This window comes from Perognathus longimembris, chromosome 3 (genome assembly GCF_023159225.1).
Source record: "Perognathus longimembris pacificus isolate PPM17 chromosome 3, ASM2315922v1, whole genome shotgun sequence".
NCBI classification, from domain to species: domain Eukaryota; kingdom Metazoa; phylum Chordata; class Mammalia; order Rodentia; family Heteromyidae; genus Perognathus; species Perognathus longimembris.
This window is the reverse complement of record NC_063163.1, coordinates 28209140-28231357: the sequence shown is the minus strand read 5'-3', so window position 1 is coordinate 28231357 and position 22218 is coordinate 28209140. Positions and strand designations below refer to the sequence as shown.

At 33.7% G+C, this 22218-nt stretch overlaps 1 protein-coding gene across 2 annotated transcripts in view; it reads right to left on the bottom strand.

Moving 5' to 3' along the window:
• The window catches only part of Pcdh9 (protocadherin 9), an 821831-nt gene that overhangs the window by 493477 nt on the left and 306136 nt on the right, over positions 1 to 22218 (bottom strand). The window contains exon 3 of one of the 2 annotated variants that reach the window (XM_048341264.1): positions 11183 to 11284. The exons of the other annotated variant lie outside the window; for it this stretch is intronic. Within the exon in view, the coding sequence (XP_048197221.1) occupies positions 11183 to 11284 (102 nt within the window). The remainder of the gene's footprint in view (positions 1 to 11182; positions 11285 to 22218) is intronic. 2 annotated transcript variants of the gene reach the window in all.

The window sequence follows — 22218 nt, the reverse complement described above, 5'->3', positions numbered from 1 at the left end:
GTACAGAGGGGTTACAGTTTCATACGTAAGGCAGTGGGTACATTTTTCGTACAATTTGTTACCTCCTCCCTCATTCCCCCCCTCCCCTTTTCCCTCTCCCTCTTGACTTGTTCAGTTGGTTTACACCAGATGGTTTTGTAAATATGGCTTTTGGAGTAATTTGTCTTTTACCCTTTGTCTCTCGATTTTGATATGACCTTTCCCTTCCCTAGTTCTAATACTAGTATATACAGAATCCAGGGTACTCAGATGAGATACAATGATGGCACAGGGGCAACCACAGGCAGGAGATACAAGAGGACCTAGTCAGAGGCAGGCATTAAAGGCAGTGGCCACATAGCAGACAGGAGGCGCCAAGATTTCTGAGACTGTTCAGCATCTCCCAAATACAGAAGACACCCAACTCCTACTTGAAAGCTGTGCAAACCACAGAGCCCCAGGATTTAACTAATAGGGAAGGAGGATCAGAGCAGATCCACCCCCTCCAAGCTGAAAGCAAATCAAACGAGCCAAGCAGCAACAAGGTAGACTGTATACCATCACAAGGAAACCAGAGACTGGAAAGAGCCCACCCAAACAAGGAAGACTCCTTTTCTCTTTGCATGTTTGTCTGTTCTTGTTTCTTATCCATTTTTAATATTTTTTTGTTTTTTATCTTTCATTTTTGAGTTGCTTGTTTTTGGGGGGTTTTTTGGGGGGGTTGTTATATTTTTTGTTTTGTTTTTTGTTTTGTGTGTTTGCTTTTCTGTATGTTTTCTTTGTTTTTCTTTTCACATTTTTTCTTTAAAATTACTTTCTTTTGACTAATACCTTTACTCTTCTGTTGACCTTCCATAGCTTTTATGTATATATTTGGTTTTTATTACTATATAAGATGAGGAAATTTAGAAGTAATTCATTTTATGTGTGGTCCTGTAGTTTTAGTATTGGAAAAAATAGCTGGAAACTATCTGTAATCTTATCCCAGAAGTCTGAAATCTAGATGAATGAGATCCAAGTCTAGCCCAAGCAGAAAAATATCCTAGATTCCATGTCCAAATAATCAACAAAACAAGGACTGGATCATTGGGTCGGGTGGTTAAGAGCCTATTATTTGAGAGGCCATGAGTTTAAATTCCAATAAAGACAAAAAAATAGCATAAAAAAGAAAAAAATGAAAACAAACAGCAAACCTGGAATGTTATAACTTAGTTTTTTAGTTTCATTTTTGATGCCAAACCTAAAGCTTGAACTCAGAATTTGGGACAGTATCCTTAGTTTTTGTGCTCCAGCAAAATGGTCTATCACTTTGCTGTTTCTGATTGTTGTTGTTAGTTGGAGATAAAGATCTCAGGGCCTTCTTGCCCAGGCTGACTTCAGATCTCACCCTCCTGAGCAGCTAAGATTACATGCAAGGAGCCACTGATGCCTGGCCACCAAATGGAATTTTTTTAAATTTAATGTTATAGTCAAGATGATGTACAGAGGAGTTACAGTTACAAATGTAAGGTGGTAAGTACATTTCTTGTCAAACTTGTCACTTCCTCTGTCACTTTTCTCCCACCTTCCCTCCTTCCCAATCCCCTTCCCAAATTTGTAGTTGGTTTATAATATATTGTCTTGTATCATGTTGCATTGGTTCATTAAGATATTTGTGATAGAAATGTATCTGAAAAGAAAACAAAAAACTGACATTAGAATTGCCAGTGAAATATTTTTTTAATTTAATTTTATTGTCAAGGTGATTTACAAAGGGATGACAGTTACATTCATAACACTGAAAAATTATTTAACATGACATGTATGTTATTGATAATTATGTCTGAAAAGCAAGGAACAACCACAGTATGAATAAGTAAGGTGGGTTCCTTCTGTAATCCCAGGGTGAGATAAGAGGATCATGAGTTGGAAGACAGTCTAAACTGCTTAGCGAGACTGTCTCAGAACAAAACAAAGCAAAGCAAAACAAAACAAAAATACTAGTAACTCTCTCATAAAAATTATGTGAACAGTAAGTACATAGACACAAAGAAACACATTTCATCAGATATTCATTTTGTTTGTAATGATATCTTCTGTTATATAGCTTATTTAATAATAGATATATAATTTAATAATAGATAGCCTACTGTACTGTTCTTTCAAGTCTTGGTTATAAAATTGGAACATCTATTTGATGGATAACATCATCAATGATCTAGATGAATAGCCTGCAGAGTGAGTTATAAGGAATAGATGCACTTTGCATATACTTCTTTATTCAATTAATTTTAATGAATGTCAATAGATATTAATTTACAGTATTATAAACATCCTGAAGTGATTATAAGTCACTGATTTAAACACTGAGATCAGAACTTTCTAAGTTTATTATTTTATGTCTTTTGTTTTTTGTTTGTCAATGGCGGATCCTCTACCATTGAGCTATTCCCCCAACCCCTGAAAGTAGAACTCTGTAACCTAAATCAGTCTAGACAAATGGTCTAAAAAGATCAGGTCAGCAAATTCTGATCTAGGATTGTAATTCAGCCTTACAGTAGAGGTGAAATGATGAAGTAGAACAGTATTGTATTGTACTGAAAGTCAGAATGCTAGTGAAATCCTGGACCTGCTATCATGTTTGTCAGAAAGCCCAAAAACAGTGTCCCAGACCCCCTGAATTTGAATCCCTGACTGACTGACTACCTCTTGTCATCCTTTATTGAACTATAAACAAACAAGATCGATGGAAGACTTTATTCTTAATTTTGATGAGAGTTAGGTGAATAAATCAAAGCATCGTATGTTTTCTTTTGGTGATAATGGTACTTGGGTTCACAGTCTTTATAGTCAAGCACTGTACTTGAGTCACACCCCTGATGATTTCTGAGTTTTATTATTTTTCAGGTAATTTCACATTTTTACCTAAGGCAGGTTTTCAACTAGGTAGGAGACCTTTTTGGGCAGGCTGTCTTGGATCTTCAGTCCACTTAACCTTCTCCCTAGTGGCTGAGATTACAGACATAACTATGTGCCTAGTCAATCAGTAACACTGATAAATGGTACATGTGAGGGGTTTTTGTTATTTTGTTTTTAGTGCCTCTAAAACTCTGGACATTGATTCATAGTGATGACAGTCCCACATTGAGACACAATACACATACAAAAACAAATGCAGCTACAATAATTGATAAGATAGATACTGTCGGGGTCTCTAGCCCCCCCATGCTTCCCCAACCCGTGGGAGAGACTGGGAAGGCACGCCCTGACGGGACAAGCCAAGAAAGAAGAAGGGTCGACGGGCCGCCCGCACCCAGCCCTCCCTCATGGGAGGACCATCAGATGGCCTTGGAGTCAAGTTGGTGCAAGATCTCTTTGGGGACATACATGCCACTAATATAAGGCATAGGAGCCAATCAGGTCTAAGATCGGCAGGAAGGGGAAGGATGAGCTGTCCATCAAGGGCAGAAGAGCCGGGGCGACACAGACCACAGAACCACCTCTGGGTTATAACCAAAGACACTTGTAGCAGCTGCACATTGTTGTTAGGCGCTACCATCTTAGCCACAAGTGGCCCCAAGATTGAGAAACAGGTGGGGACAACTAGTTGACTTCCAGGTGTGCCCCACAAGACACAATATTTTTTATTCATTTCTATTTTTCATTATTTTAATCCATTATTTTACTCCATTCTAACTTATTGATTTTATGGAATGCAATTTATTATTTTCTCTTAAAAATAAACAAGAAATTCCATGTATTTTGTATTCATCAGAATAAAAAACATTGATTTCGGTACAGGACCTGCTGCTCAAATCATAATTCTACTTCAGATTTCTAAGTTCTTACACATGAATCCCAATGGATCTGAATGAAATTAAAAATTCATTCATATTTCATCACTGGATATCTAAGCAAGCATCTCCAGGGTGGTATGGATCTAGAATCTGTCTTTTTCCTATTCGGTATCCCATAGACAGTCAACAATCTTACAGGTTCGCTGTAGTTTCAGAATTGAAGAGATAAGTAGCATTTATCTGTTTAATTTATTCTATTCAACATTCATTTCAACCATGCAACCTATAATTCTTGTGTAAATTCCCTCTGAAATACCTCTAGAGAAAATGCCCTCTTAACTGTCAGTAATTCCAGATGCTATGTAAACTCTATTTGTAAGATTTAACATTTTAAATTCAATATTATCGTTATATTTATTTATTTTTTTAAATTTATCATTTGTTGGTAATACTGGCATTTGAACTCAAGTTCTCATGGTTGGCAGGCAGGCTCTCTACTGCTGAGGCACAACCAGCTAAACTCAAAGTGTGAAACTAAAATCAAATCAGTTCATATATTCTATAACTATCTGTATTGTATTTAAACTCCATTGGCATAGAGAAGTATATCCCAGCAATTAAAAAAATATTCCATTTTCCTAATTATTAGTAAATAATGACTTTATAAAATAGGATTATACATGTGTATAAGGTAGCTTTATCTCATTCATTCCACTATCACTCATTTATCTACTCTCATCTCCCACTTTCTAATTTCCTGCCCACTCCTTAATATGTTCCCTTCTGCTTCCAGTAATTTATTTGTTTATTTATTATTTTTTTTTAAGATTTAACATGTGAGAGTGAAGGTGTGATATCTATTTTTCTGGCTATACTTTTCATCCACTATTTCAGAGTAGACAAGAATTCCACCCTTAAATCTGTCTCCACTTTCCACAATCTTTGTGTCTCATCAAGTGTCTTGGATCCTTTGAAATAATCACTAGGGTGACTATAGCTTATGTTAGCATTTATATCTTCTAAGCATACAAATGACATTGTGAATGGCCTCAAATATAATTAATATAGCATCTGTAAAATTATACTTCTTTTCATTCTGGCCCCAAAATATTATTTATGACCATGTGCCATACAGGTGTTTAAATATAAGTTTCTCACAGATTTATTTTTGCTTGTCCTGGGATTTGAACTCAAGGCCAGAGCACTGTCTGTGGCTTCACTTTGATCAAGGCTAGCATTCTGCCACTTTAGCTACATCACCAGTTCTGGGTTTTTGTTTGTGTGGGGTAGTGCTCAGGAATCAAACCTAGGACTTCATGTACACGAGGCAAGCACTGTACTACTAGGCCATATTCCTAGCACCTAGAATTCATAACTTATGAAGAACTTTCTTCACATATTTCACATTTTTAAGTCAAGCACCAAATTCTTAAGCTGTTTTAATTAGGAGAACATGAAACTTCTATTGCTTTACAAAGCACATTGGGAGCAGTTGCACTTTTTACTCATTCCCACATTAAGGCATTATGTATTGTCATTTTCTATGTGATTTCCACACCCATCCAACATATATTGATTTATGACTTTTTATTTCACCTTTTGGTTTTTTGTTAGATCTTCAAGAACCTTTAGTGAAAAGCACTATGGTTGTCACTTCTTTGAAGGGTTTTCTCCCCCACCCCCATCGTTTTGTGTGCTCCATTTTTCATGACCAGCCGCACCACCGCTGTCATTCCAAATAGTTATGAAGTCTTTGACTGATAAGCCTATGCCTGCGGCACATACAGTGACTTTAAACAGCTAATTAGAAGGAAATGGGCCATGGCAAGGTTTGGTGCTGTCCATCAAACCTGCGACCACTGCTGACACTATCAGTAAATCTGTCTAATGTGGTTCTTCCTGTGAACACAGCTAAGTCCACGAGTACTGAGGGGGAAGAATTGGCAGAATGTGTATGATACAAAATAAAATAAGGTGATGACTTATCTTTACAAGATATTAGGTAATTGAAAAAAATATTGAACTGGCAAAAAATTGATGGCTGTCTTATTTACATTTATTATTAAAGTGCAGGAGATCCAACTGAAAATTTGCTCTAGAAATTTCCAAGAGGTTAATTCAAAAGCCACTCACATCATTCACGTGTATTTCTTTAGCTTCTGTTAAAAAAAACAACTATTGAATATACTCCCTCTAATAACTATTCTAATCATAAATATAATCAAAGATGAATACTTACTTAGAGATAAAACTGTATGCTAGATTTATAATCCAATATATTAGGTAATCATTTCTTTAACAATCCAAATATGTTTGTAGAAATATATGTGGCAATATGCATTTCTGCATTTACAATGTATGTGCAGAAATTTTTACACATTGAGAAATATGACAAGCATTACTTAAATGATTGTTCTTTAATTAAGTAAAATAAATAAGTGAATACTACATTATAAAATAGGAAAAATCTATTCTATTTTATAGATTTGTAAATTTATCCAAACTTAGGTCTTACAACAGTAGCCAGGAAACAGTTCTGAACTGAGAAGATAATAAATGACTAGAAGTTTGTTACCAGTGACTCACACACATAATTCTAATTACTCAGAAGGCTGAGATCTGCGAATCACAATTAACATTTAAATACAGGTAGGGATCATAAATCCTAGAGACTCTTATTATCACATAAATATTAAAAGACGAAAGTGCAATCATGATTTAAGCAGTCGACAAACATGATCAAAAATTCCAACTTAGAGCTCAAGTCTCTGAGTTCCAACCTTAGTACAGGTTTGTGTGTGGGCGGGGTGCACAAACACGTGTGTGTGTGCACACACACACAAACAAATCACTGGATCTTTTCTCAAACCTCTGGGCATCCTCTTCTTCACCATTTCTGTCTGCATATGAAAAGTACTCATTTTTTCTACCACCAGACAAATTACTGCTCCGGAATAATCACTTCAAAAGTTATTTTAAGTCTCACATTAACATCATATACAATGTTGCATGGCTGCTACACGATATACTATGCAGGCAAATGCTGATACAAGTATAGTAGAATGTATTAGCTGAGATAGAACAGTTTATGCTTGGTTAGACTCAATATTAATGACATTGACTCAAGTGCCATTGTGGGATAGATTAGGAAGAGAGGGAAGGAAAGAAGGAAGGAAGGATGAAAGGAAGGAAGGAATGGAGGAAGGAAGGAAGGAAGGAAGGAAGGAAGGAAGGAAGGAAGGAAAGAAGGAAGGAGGGCTGGGGATATGGCCTAGTGGCAAGAGTGCCTGCCTCATATACATGAGGCCCTGGTTTCGATTCCCCAGCACCACATATACAGAAAATGGCCAGAAGTGGCGCTGTGGCTCAAGTGGCAGAGTGCTAGCCTTGAGCAAAAAGAAGCCAGGGACAGTGCTCAGGCCTTGAGTCCAAGCCCCAGGACTGGCAAAAAAAAAAAAAAAAAAAAAAAAAAAGGAAGGAAAGATGGACTATAAATTTATGACTCATAGCTTATTCATAGAATGTTATATTAATAAAGGATAGATCATTTGTTTCAATTTATTATATTTTAAAGACACACACATATATGTATATGTGTGATCTGTGTGTATGTAACTGAGGTGTAAATATTTTGATATGTGAGAAATAATTTCACAACTATGAATCTAAGTCTGTAAGTTTATGCTATTTACAGAGGGAATTTTGAGTATATATTTTTAAATTATATGGGTTGTAAAAATGTGTTCTAATGAAGATGGAGAATGAAAGTAAACTGTCTTTTATTTAATTTAGCATAATTATTAAAGTATCATCCAAACATAGTTATGAATTGCTCCCAAGTATGAACACACATTTAAACTAGTTTTGATCAATTAATTTATTATTCCCATTGAAAAATTGATATGAAGTACATTAAGTACTGAGCACATTTAATTCTCAAAATTATATTTATTGTATCTGGAACAGAAAAAATCAAGTTTATAGTATATTATTCATTATACAGTGAAATCAGGAATATGTAATTATATGTTATAATGTTGGTTTTATGTCTCTTTCTATTTGAAAGTTGGATATAATGTTTCTATTTAGTTAAATTCAAATTACATTTATTTTAATAGATAATATCTGCTCTATGTCAAAAAACATTGAATTCTACTTTGTGTACTGAAGTGGTGGATCTAGGATCAAGAAAAACTTCTAAATCCATTTTTAATGAGGAGATTACATAGAAAATTAAAATAGTATCTTTAATAAGATTATGAATGTAAAACATAAGACATATAGTAATAGCAATAGTGTAATGTATTTCCATTTTCTTCCCACACACTGCTTTTATTCACCATATGACATATTTTTCAGTCTCTTAAATATTTCTATCAAAATATTTGCCTCAATTGGTAATTTTCATGAAACCAATGAGAGCTTTTGCCTCTATGAATTTCTGAAGCCAGCAAACACTGTGTTATAAATTTAAGCCAAAAGGTCGAAAGCATTTCTCACATCAAACTGATTTTCTCGATTTTGCTATGGAGATTGATAGCACAGGCCCACCCTTGGATATCTTAATCAACCATCTGCACCTATGAATTTCACACTTGAGGGAACTGCCACATTTCCAAGGTCTGGCAGCTAAAATTCACAGTTAATAAGAAAAATATATTTCTACAAATCTTCCCAACTCTTAAAGTTAAAATTTCTATCGGACATTGATCTTCAGATTTCACCCCTATAAAGCAAGCCTTATCACAAAAATTCATACACTTGAACACTGTAATATTTTGTAAATTTTTTTTAGCTCAAGCATCAAAAACAGTGACAGTGAACAGTTTCTCATACTGAAAGGCAGTTTTGTGTGAATTTTTTAACTCTGAGACATTTTCCTACTGAGTGAACAATATAACACCAACGGCTCCAGTCTGTATACCATTCTATTTCACATGGTAAGAGTACGAGATACAGTAGACAGGTACTAACAATAAAGTTCATAGATCAAGTATGTTCAGTTTTGTAATATATACTCTACAACAATACAGAGGTGTTTTTCTTTGCTTTTTCTCATTTTCCTTCATTTTAGCAACTGTAAGGCACAGACTTTTCCCAGTGACATAAGTTATGCCAGAAAGAGAAAACTTCAAGATGACAGCTTAAATTCTATACCTTATATGAAGCCTAATTTAGGAGACTGATTCAAGTCTGATTTCTTTGACTGATTTCTTTGACGTTTGCTTGGAAATGCACGTTCTATACTGCTTGAAGGAAGAATCATTATATTACTCTAAGATCAAAAACTTTCATATCTAATTGTTGTGCTGTCTATAGCTAACATCCTGACCTACTAACATAGATATACTCTATCTCTACTGTGTCTATGTCTGCTTTAATAATGAGAATATATCATCTCTGTGCTCCTGACTGTCAATAAATCTCTAAGGATTTGATTATTTGCACTTAGACAGTAACATAACCTAGTTTGATAACTATACAGCCAATGAATACATGTGGCTTTGCGACTTTTTCCACACACATTGTAATTTGTGTGTGCAAAAAGTAGCAATAGCCACCTGTGTGTGCAAAAAGTAACAATAGCCACCTGTGTTCATTGACTATATATATATATATATATATATATATATATATATACATATCCTCTTTCAGTTTCCCCATGCACTTTCAGTTTTCCCTTCAATGAGATTAGTAATCATCTATGAAATAAAGTGTTTACCAGCCTTAAAGGAATACTCGACAACTATGAAAAATGCATCCTCTTCAATAGGTCTTAATGCAACATGCATAGTAAAGAATTTATAAACATTCAGCACAGTTTAATGACAACATTTCATTTAGTGGTACATAATATTGTTAATAAGTATTCTATTAGATTGGAAGGATTAACATGATGCATACGAAATGCTTAGACTGGGATCTGGGACAAAGTATCTCCATAGCTGATATTAGTGTGTCTCAATTTGTATGTAGTAATTGTGGAAGCTTAGTTGGGAGTGATAGGTTAAGAACAATACATTAGTGATTATTAAAATATTCCTTGTCTTATCAGTGTTGGTTTTATTTTTATCAAATGTCAAAGTACATATTTAATGATATCATTCAGATAATTATAACTAATTGACTTTGAATATAACTTGAATAGGACAGATACATACAGTTAATTTTTCCTATGTTGAGAAGAGGTTTTTCTCTTTTATTTTATGCAAAATGACTTAAAAGGAAATTATAAATTATAAAAAAACAAATTAAGAATATAATCATTTACTGGATTACATATGAATATATACATGATTATATATGTGATCTAGTGAAAATTCCAAATTTACTGTAAAAATGAAATACAAACTCAAATGTGTGAATATATGCACACATATTTTTAGACTACCAGTGCATCATCCAGTTATTAAGAAAATAGGAAAGAAGATAATCACTGAAGATTTGATATTATTTTTAACAAACATACCATTTATTAAAAATACTTATTTTTTTCATTTTACAACAAATAGAGTATAAGTTACACTTTTAAAATACAAACTTTAAAGTGATGGAGAAAGACAGACACTAGTGGTTCAAAACTGTAATTGTAGCTACTCAGTAGATTAAGATCTGAGGTAGGGAAGACGCTGAATTACTTTCTCCAGTTCACCACCAAAAACCTGCAAGTGGGCCTGTGGCTCAAGTGGTAGAGTATTAACCTTGAGCAAAACAGCTGAGGGACAAACATAAGTTTTAAAAAATGACAAATAACTATAATAGACATCAACATCTACCTATGGTGGTTAAGTAGGAATGGGTTGACCTTGGCAGACTAGCAGAAAAAGAAAAATGAAAATTTTTCACATTATATTTGGATGAAGTCATTGTTTAAAGAAACTAATAAATATGATTATGAGGTAAAATATTCAGGGAAATAGGTCAAAGTGGATTGAGAAGAAGAGGTTAATAAATATTCCTCTTTAGTTCATAGGAAGTAAGATTACCTCATATGTTGTACTAGAAGAAAAGAAAATATGTGGGATGAAAAAACATTCTTCCAACAAATCAATATGCAAAATCCTTAGCATTTTTAATAGATATGATTCAGTTAATATTTAATTTCAAAAGAAAGTCACTTTTATGTTCTCCTAAATTGCATAACAATCAACATTATTTTCATTCAATACCTAATTTTGTCTAACAATGGAGCCCTTAATCAAGAAGGAGATTATCACTGTGCTCTGTTCTAAAATTTTTTCCTTTCTTTAAAATCCTGTGACCACAAAAGGATTCAACATATACATGTGGACAAACACACACACACACACACACACACACACACACACACACATTTGTAAGAGTTAATGCAGTTAATGTTATTTAAAATCATGGGGAGAATGTATACAGTTTGGGGCTACAGTGATCTCTATAGAGACATGGCATACCTCGTAATGACTTTCTTCATTCTCCTGAATGTGGAAACCGGCAGAGCTGGGACATTTCTGAGGAGTGACAGGGATATTGTCACTTTTGCTGTGTGAATTACACTGAAAGAGATTACCAAATAATTGTGACAAACTACCCCACATTCATTGTAAGTGTCTATTGAGAGACAAATCTCTTTCTATGAGCCCAATAAGGGAATGTCATTGAACAAACAAGGTCCTACATTCACAGATAACATGCATTAATACAAAGGCATTAGGTAAGCCAAAAAATGAGATAAAAAATTGGCCAATCTTTTTGTACTTAAAATGATGGTCTATAATAGTAGCAATTTATTTTTTTTATTTCTTAAAACAAACCTGTATTAAATTTATGACATATAAGTTAAAGTTTATATTGTTCTCCTTTTATGGGAAGTACTGTACAAAAACTTGCCATAGGTGATACATATAATCTGTCATACTTATTAATATTATCTCCACTTAGAGGGATCTTTTATTTATCCCAAAGGATATGCCTCTAACCAGATTTCTGAGAAGATCACCTATATCCCTCTCTACAACATGAGTTCCACAATGGAACATTCGAAATAGATTTAAAAAAACCCATTCCCTTTTCCTGCTTGCCCTTCTTTCCTTTCTTTTTCCTTCCTCCTTTACTTTATTCTGTTCTTCCTTCCTTCTTTCCTCCCTCCCTCCCTTTCTTCTCCCTATCCTTCCATCTTTCCTTTCTTCCTTCTGCCCTTCCTTCCTTCCTTTCTTTCTTTTTCTTTCTTTCCTTCCTTCCTTCCTTCCTTCTTTCTTTCTTTCTTTCTTTCTTTGTTTCTTTCTTTCTTCCTTCCTTCCTTCCTTCCTTTCTTTCTTCCTTTTTTTTTGCGGTAGAGGTGTTTGAACTCAGGGCCTACATAAGTACTCCAGTGTTGTATCTCTGAGATACATCTAGCTTTTGCCTCAGATTGTTTGTCCAGGATTGGCCTGGACTGACATTCTTCTACCTCCCACAGCTAGAATTACAGGCATAGTAAACTTAGACTTCGATTTTCCTTCTAAATATTTTTTTGCAAACAAGTTGTATAAATTAATTAACTTGGAAATGAAAAGGATTTCCAGAACTTATGAGATGAAAGTTATAAATTGTCTTCTGTAAAACCATTCAAGTGACTTTTTTCCATATTCCTTTTAATATTATTTCATGTGGAAATAAGTCATTGTTCACTTCTTGTTTCCTTAATTCTTTTTCTCCTTAACACTAGACAAGTAATATTTACAAATAATGCTATTTGACCAATTGTTATACATAACAGTATACTTCCAAACTTTCTTTCATAAAAAAATATGATAGTGATCCTAAGAATGTCCATTGCTGATCTATGTCTATTTTATTTCATAAAATTGCATATTTTTTCTGACTAGGAAGTTAACTATTATGTCATGTTCTCTTTTCAATAATGAAATGTCACTTTTCTTATTCCAAAGTAGTATATGAAAGTAATTTGCTGTCAAGATACATTTTTAAAGCAAATGATTTATTCCAAGACAACCATTGTCCATATTTAAGCATTTTTATACTGAGAATACAGTTTGCAGATATCAGTTATCTCAATTATTATGCAATAAGAGAAATACATTTATGATATCGAGAAAGGCATAATTTAAACACAAATACACATTTTATAAACTTCTAGTATAGAAAAGTTAGTTGATTTATTACTAATACTAATACTATTAATAATAATATCATTATTATTATCAGTTTCTCCCTACCAACAGTTTGATTTCAATTTTGATTGAAAATTATTATTGTTTCTGCATTAAATTCAACAAATATGATTGACTCTGAACTTCATCTGAAACTTAAGTCAATTTTGATATGTAGTTTACAAAATGTGTTTTTCCAATATCAATTATTTGCTTGTGTCTAAGGTTGTCTGAACAACTACATCCTTAACTATGAAAGTCTTTACTTGTTCTGCTGTTTCTGCTCTGCGGCATCCTTAATTTTATTTTATTTTCTAAATTACATCTTACAACACTTATTTTCACCTGTGATGTCCTTAGACATTTTAATCACTCAATTCCTGTCTCTAGCCTCTACTCATATCAATTCATGCTGATTAATCTTTTTTTAAGTATCTCATGTATTATGCAGGGTTTTTTTTTTCTCTCCAAAGAAACATTTCCTTAGTTCCCGCGGCCCAGCAGTTGTTCTTTCCATGGCTTTATATTAAAATCACCTGGGAGAATATTTTGAAATGTTACTGAGCTCTTTTTCACACCAGTTAAACTACAGCTAAGGCACATTTTTTTAAAATTCCTCGTGGAATTTTAATGTTCAGTCAGGATTAAGAATGAAAGTTCTTTCCCTATCCCCTAGAATACTATATTGAATTTGGACTCCTTTCTTTTACGGTCTGATATCTTGCACTCTCAGTAATTATTTTCTGCCTTTTTAATTTAAACTGTCATGGCTTCAATTTTTTAATTCACCCCATAAGTCCGTTATTGGTTTATTTGTTCATTTGTTTGATAATCAGTCATTTTTTGAGTGCATGTTGCATCACAATTTCACTGGATTGCCAAGCTATGGCATTTAATATCTATAATCCTTGCACACATTAATAAAATAATACACAGAAGTAAAGAACTACTGGACTATGTCAAAACATACACACACACAAAATCTCTGTGCCTATTGCTAAGAGACAAAGAAGGATGAATAGCTAGATTTCTGGGTTTGGCCCAAGGCAGAGTTGTGAAAGATGGACTGATGAAAGAATTGTAGTTAGTTTGTATTCAAAGAAGAAGGAAGTATATATTACAAGGCTCAAAAACATGAGCTGAAATAACTTACAAGTAGCCTGATGGTATTGCAACCGTGAGGTATGCAAGGACTGATTTTTACTTTGGATCATTAGCAAATTTACCTCTAGGTTAGAATCAATGATGAGAAGTAACAGAACTAGACCTAATTCTACAACTTGATTGGATGACTGCTCAGGTCATATTCTTAACAGCAGCAGTATCAGTGTTGAGCCTTAACCATCTTTGCTTTTCTTCCAGAAACTCCCGAAAGGAAACAGAATATGAGCAAAATGAGTTCATTTGCAATATGACTATGATAAACAGGTAAGTCCAGACACTAAAATAAGATCTCACCCTGAGGCTCTCTCTGTCTAGTTCTAATGCAGATTGCAGACCAGGTTATGGCCTAAAAGAAGAAGTCGAAGTTCTGCTACTTTCTCACATTGAAAAATTTTTAATGTTATGATACAACAGACATCTGAAAATTACAAATCTATGACTGAGAGACAGTAAGGGAATGATTAACCACAAATGATATGCTGTGATCAAATATTATAAATAGCCAAACAGTTAAAGTTAACAATTTGGGAAAATAATATAATCAAGATAAATCCTGCCAAATAAGTTTTTACCCTAGAGAGAGAGATGGAGTCTGAAACAGAAAGATTTATTTTAAAAATCTCAAGACTTATCCCACTAAAACATTTTAATGTTTGCCGAACTTACCATGAATGACTACATAATCAACTGTGGCTAAGGTGTATTTGAAAAATCAGATCTAACATTGCAAGACACATATGTAAAACAGAAATTGATACATATAGAACTCAATAACAGCAGCTGCATTAAAGGGAAATGGAAATAACTGTACTACATTTGCTTTCTCTGAAATCTACTAGATGTTTTCCATTACTTGTGATTGACAGCTAATATTTTAATAGGAGGGTAAATCTTGACTCCTCCAAACACACATTGTGCTGCATAGGAAAATGGTTATTCACCACCTGTGGAAATTCCTTCTCTAACCTGCCGTATACTCAAGGTCTTTAGTTATTTCATTTTGACACTAATTCTTGACAAAGTACTTTATAGCTATGATATCAAAAAGAAGAAGAAAAATCAACTGTAACAAAATAACAAAAGACTTGTGAAAATAATCACATAAATAACACCCAGCTACCTACTTTGCTGAAAATTAGAGTTCTTTACATTTTCCACTCAACTCTACTTTAGCAGGAATGTGCACTATTATTCGACTCCGACTCCTACTTTCTTACAAAACCAAGACTGTTTGCTAAAGAAATCAATGTCACCATTATAGAATTCTTGCAATCGTTATTATAAATGTTAGCCTTGTATTTTGGTGCAACATGTTTCATTAAATACCAATGTTATTTGTTACAAACTCTCAGTAAATATGTTATTCTAATGCATTTATATAAAGTTAAGGTAACTTTTCATGGAGAGCTGTAAATTATTTTTTAGGTTTTTGGGGGGTTTTGCTTTTACTTTTTTATTGTCAAAGTAATGTACAGAGGGGTTACAGTTATATATGTGATGCAATGAGTACATTTCGTACCAAACTGTTTACCTGCTCCTTCAGTTTTCTTCAGCCTTCCCTCCTCCTAGATTCTCTCCCCACCCTCCCATGACTTGTGTTGGTTTGTAACATATTGTCTTGTAAGTATTGCTGTTGGACTGGTTTGCCTTTTACCCTTTTTCTCTCCATTTTGGTGTTCCCCTACCCTAGTTCCAATAAACGTACCTACAATACCTAGTATACCAAAGTCAGTTACAGTGTCATCAGGGGTAGAACCATGGGGAAGAAAGACACAAAAAAGGCATAATTTCATAGGTTACATTGGAATTAGCAACAAGGAAGACAAACCATTTATTTCCAAATGTTTTAGTTCTTTTAGCTTAGGTTCATCTTATGTGATCTTATGTACATTGCTATTGAGCTATTATGCTCCTCTGCTAGGACTATCCTAGAAAAGAACTTATTGTTTCCAATGAGTGAAACCATAGAGCTTATGTTTCTGTGGGTCTGGCTCACTTCCTTTGGTATGATTTTTTTCCAAGCAATGAAATAGAAAGAGCACTAAGTGATCTCCCTTCCAAGAAAAGCCCAGGCCAAATGGATTCACAGTGGAATTCTATAAGGCCTTCAAAGTAGAACTCACACCAATACTCCCCAACCTCTTCAATGAAATTGAAGGTGAAAGTTTGCTATGAAACACATTCTAGGATGCCAGTATAACCCTTATCCCAAAACCAGACAGGGACTCAACAAAGAAAGAGAACTGTAGACCCATTTCTTTGATGAACATTGATACTAAACTTCTCAACAAAATTCTGGCCAATTGACTTTAACAAGTCATCAAAAAATTATACACTATGATCAAACCAGATTCATTCCAAGGATGCAAAGCTCGTTCAATATACCCAAGTCAATAACATAATTCACCACATAAATAGGAGCAAGGTCAAGAATCACATGACTATTTCTTAAGACACAGAAAAATCATTTGACAAAATCCAGCACCCATTTACTGTGAAAGCTTTGGAGAAATTAGGAATCCAGGGAATATTACTGAATATAATAAAAAGCTGTATATGGCAAACCTACAGCTAGCACTATACTTAATGGTGAAAAGCTAAAGCCATTTCCTTTAAAATAAGGAGCAAGGTTGTTCCTTTTTTTCTGTATTTCCTTGCAGTGGTTTTACCACTGATATCATTGTAACTGATTTTAGTACCCTGGATATTGTGTGTGTGTGTGTGTGTGTGTGTGTGTGTGTGTGTGTGTGTGTGTGTTGGGACTAGGGAAGGGAAAGGGAATAACAAAATTGAGAGATAGATGGTAAAAAGACAAAACAATGCAACAGCAATACTTACAAAACTAATTAGTTGTAAACCAACTATATACTGTAAATTAACTCTACAACTCATGGGGAGGAGAGGGAAATGGGGAGGGGCAGCAGGGAAAATGAGGGACGGGTAACAAGTTGGATAGATAATGTACTCACTGCCTTAGTTATGATACTATAACCCCTCTCTACTTCACTCTGACAATACAGAAATTTAAAAATATGAAAAGTTAAAAAAAAAGAAATACACAAGAGTACCAATGCTGGTTAGGAAATGGTGAAAATGTGTATGAATCATCTGCAAAGAGTAGGCAAATGCTAAGTATTTGCTAATTGCTTAATGATCAGCTGAGATGTATCTATGTTACCTGATAGACTATGCATGGTTTGATAAGTATATTTATAAATAAAAATAAATAAATAAAACTTGAAATTTAAAATAAAAAGTAAAGAGCACGGCAAGGATGCTCGTTTTCTCCATTCCTATTCAGCATAGTACTAGAATTCATATCCAGAGCAATAAGGCAAGAGCCAAATACAAAGGGGTTCCAAATAGGGGAAGATGAAGTAAAACTCACCCTCTTTGCAAAAAATCCTGTATTTAAAGATCCCTATAGACTCTACTCCCAAGTTACTTGACTTAATCCAATACTTTGGCAAATAAGTAGGATATAAAATAAATCCTCATAAATCAATGGCTTTTCTGTGTGCAAACAATGTGAAGAGTCAGGAAAGCAAGTTCATTTGCAATAGTCCCCTGAAAAATAGAATTCTTAGAACTAACCTTAACAAAAGCAGTAAAAGAACTCTATTATGATAACTTTAAAAAACTGAAAAGGGAAATTAAAGCAGAACTAAGGAAATAGAAAAACCTCCCATGCCTCTGGATTGGGAGGATTAACATCATGAAAATGACAATACTGTCAAAGGCTATCTACAAATTCAATGCAATACCCATCAAAATCCCAACACCATTCTTTAATGAAATAGATGAAGCAATCTAAAATTTCATATGGAACAACAAAAGACCCTGAATAGCAAAAACAATCTTAAGCAGGAAGAACAGTGCTGGACGAATATCAATACCAAACTTCAAACACTATTACAAAGCTATAGTAATAAAAACAGCTTGGTACTGGCACAAGAACAGGCCTGAGAACCAGTGGAATAGAACTGAAGAACCAGAAATGAATCCGCAGACTTATGGCTCCCTAATCTATGATAAAGGAGCCAGAAAAAAATAGGATGGAAGAAAGTGTCTTCAACAAATGGTGCTTGCAAAATTGGTTTAACACCTGTAAAATCCAATATATCACCTGCACGAGAATTAATTCCAAATGGATCAAAAATCTCAAGGCAAAAACAGATACTTTGAAAACATTGCAAGCTGGAATAGGAGAAACACTAAGGATCCTTGGCCCAGGTCGAAACTGTCTTAAAAAAAAGGCCCAGAAACACTGCAAATCAAAGAAAGGTTGGACAAATGGGATTGCACCAAACTGCAGAGCTTTTGCACAGCAAATAATATTGCTTAAAAGATAAATAGAAAGTCCTCATACTGGGTGAAAATCTTTATTGCCTATACAATGGACAAGGGCTTCATGTTTAAAATATACTTAGAATTAAAAGAAATAAGTTCCCCAAAAACAAAATCTTTAAAGTTTTGATGTAAATACTTTAAACTTTACTGAAATTTTTACATTTATAACAACAACACTACACAAACAATTGTTAATATTTTGTGCCACTAAATTTTCTTCAAGGTTTTTTTTTTTTTTAATTTGTTTGTTTCTGCTTAACTGGATCTCCAAATATCAGGGATTTTTTGGTCACTGTATTTATTTGTAAACTTAGAAATCTCTAAGTATTAGTATATTTTACTTTACTAATATGTTTATGAAGGTAAATATTGCCATTATCATTACTTTCTTAGAGTATTTTTAAACACCTAATCATGAATTAAACCATTGAAAAGTATTAATCATTAATAATGTCTTGACTTCGAACTTTCTGGGCATATTTATTTGCACTCCCCATTTGTCTCCTCTAAATTAATTCCTTGCAAAAAAGATGATTCCCAAGACCTACAGAGTGCCTCACAAATGCTATTAACAAATGTAAAGCTAATTGATCCTGTAAATTGAAAAGACTTATATTTGGTCAATTAATCCAGCACTGGATTCTGTCATCAAACCTAGACTCTGCAACTGGACCGTTCTTAGTTCATGGTAGGAAGTAATTACACCACAGTAATGTGCTAAGGGATTCTTTTTTTAATTTATCCACTGCATAGAAGAGCAAATTAAATCCTATTCAACTTCTGGAAACTACTAGATTTCTCCCCCAAAAATGTATTTTTCAAAGTTCATATTCTTTGTTTCCCTAGAGAAATAGGCAACTTTCTCCCTAAGCAAATGTACTGTGATATATACACACCCCCAAAATAATTCCTCTCACATCACCTAGGCAAAATCTCTACAAATTTTCTCATAATTTCCATTTTAAATTATTTTTCAGTGTAATGACACACCCTTAAAAAATTAGGATGCATACAGTCAGTTCCTAATCTGTGTTCTCTGTAAGATTATATTATTTCTTCCTTGTAAGAACAAGTAATTTATTCCTAACCCAACCTTGCAGAGACTATGCAGATGGAGAGAATCATTGCTGCTCAACAAACAAGGAAATTGACTATTGCAAGCAAGATTTAGAAGAAGAGGATTTCACAGTAATTTGACAAAGCCATTAATTAGACCAGTTGGCTTTCAACAATTAGAATTCTTCATGACCAAGTGAAATGAACAGATAATATATCATGGTGTACTTTGTTATAACAGGTGAGTAGCTTTTAAAGCCTGAATGCTCAATTTGCGTTTCAATACAATTGATGAACTAAGGTGTTCCAAAACAGCTAAGACACAAATAATTCTTTATGCACAGGAATAAAGAGTTCTAACACATGTAAGTAAGACTGGATTGAGGGGGAAATCTGATAGCACAAAATTAAAATATTAAATTCTGAAGAAGTTTAGAAAGTGGTTTGAAATGGAGTGCTTTATGAAACTGTTTTACTGTTTAGACATTGTATGTTATGTTCGATTCCAGTGGTTTCCATCAGAAGCTAACTGATTTTCCCCCAAACTTGTAAGAAATAAATATAATGCACAGGTTTAAAGTACCATAAACAAAAAATAGTTTCCTCTCAAAGTGTTTTATCATATTTTGTTTAATCTAAAGTTTCACCAATTATGGATGGTCCATCTCCCCTTTTTTTTTTTAATTTTCACTTTCCTGTGTTTGACCTGAAAGATTCTTCTTATGGGAATATTGAAAAATGAAGAAATGGATATAGATGGAAATAGAGATAGAAATCTAACCTCTGAGCCTAAATATTTTACAGTGAATATTGTCACTTTTCCAACACACTACTGAATAAAAACAGAGGAAAACTCATTGTATTTTTGCAGATGTTTCTGTAATTCAATTAAGAATTACATGATAACAGTCTGTCAAATTTACTCAGCAGGTTCACCCTTAAATGTGCAGCAATAAATCTGTGTGAATGGAAGAATAAGTGTGCCAATGAGTGCTAAAGGTAAAGATGAATGGGTGTTAGGCGTGAAAAAATAAATACAATTTTGCTTTAAAAATAAAAATCAACCATATATGATACCTCACAATGAGCGTAAATTCTTTCATAAGCCATTATGATCAATCTTGCTAATTGAATACATATAAATTGAATGCAATTTCAGGTCATTACTCACCTCAAGAAAACAGTGTAGAATCACTTTTATGAGGAATACAAATCATAATTCCTCCCATGAACAATGTGGTATTTTTTAAATGATTCATAGATACTATATTAGTTTTAAGCAACTCATTTTCCCTAGTTGTTATATTCATACAGAGAAATAAAATTTCCTCTGGAAGTGTACTTAAGATACTAGTATTCTATACTCTACAATTTTCTGCTATCCCCAATGGGTGCATTATTACCTGGAAATGGAGCCATTTCCCAAGAGTATTAATGGCCTAAGAAAGTTTTGATTAGAAAGAGTTTACACAATAGTTAGCTCAAGCAAAGCTCTATTAATGGCAGCTGGTTTTGCACATAGAAACTCAATTCTGCATTTTAAATAAAAAGTTATAATCAGTGCAAGACCTTGGGACTTCACACATACTCAAAAATGGTAATTTCCATCTACACATATGCCAAAGAATAAAATATCATACAGTTTTAGTATCAAGGGTTATTGGACAACTTTTGGCAGATGACAAGTTAATTTTGATATTTATTGTTGCAAAGCCCTAATTTCAAAAAAAATTTAAGCTGAATTTATACTGAAGAAAATATATAAAGTAAAATGTCTAAGGCTAAAAATAGATTGGTGAAAATGTACTTAACATTCTAAACATAAATGGGGCAAAATTCTGCTGTCATGTTACTAAATTGAATTAAAATACTTCAAGAATGCATGGACTAGTGGCTCATGCTTGTAATCCTAGCTGCACATCCTGAGATCTGAGTATCACAATTTGAAACCACCCTGTGCAGGAAAGTCCATGAGTCCCCTAACTTCAATAAACTACACAGAAAAAGCTAGATGTGGCTCTGTGTTTCAAGTCGTAAAATGCTAGTCTTGAGCACAAATTGGCTCAGAGGCAGTGCACAGGACCTGAGTTCAAGCCCTAGGTCTGTCTCCTCCTGAAAAAGAACAAAAAAACTTCAAGAAAGAAAATTGATCAGTCACCTTTGCCTATTTCCACTATTGCGCTTAATTTTCATTATAGGTAATTAATGGTTAAAATAGATAAATCATTGCACTGTTTTCAATGGGTTATATTTTTCAAACAGTGTCAAATACAAAGTTTTATCTTAACTTGTTCAAAAATATTATTTCAAAATATGACAAGAAATGTACTCACTACCTTATTATGTAACTGTAACCCCTCTGTACATCACCTTGACAATAAAATTAAATAAATAAATTAAGAGAGTATCAAAATCGAGAGACAAAGGATAAAAAGACTAACGACTCCAAAAGCAATACTTACAAAACCATTTGGTGTAAACCAACTGAACAAGTCATGGGGGGAGAAGAGAAAGGGGGAGGGGTTAGGGGGTGAAATGAGGGAGGAGGTAACAAATTGTACAAGAAATGTACCCACTGCCTTACATATGAAACTGTAACCCCTCTGTACATCACTTTGACAATAAATAATTATTAAAAAATAAATAAATAAATTTCTATTCACCAAAAATCAATAAAGAAATGAAAAAAATAGTTCAGAAAAATTATATTTACTTGCACCAGAATGCATATATAAGCCTAAAATGGAAACGAATCTGGGATAGCATGA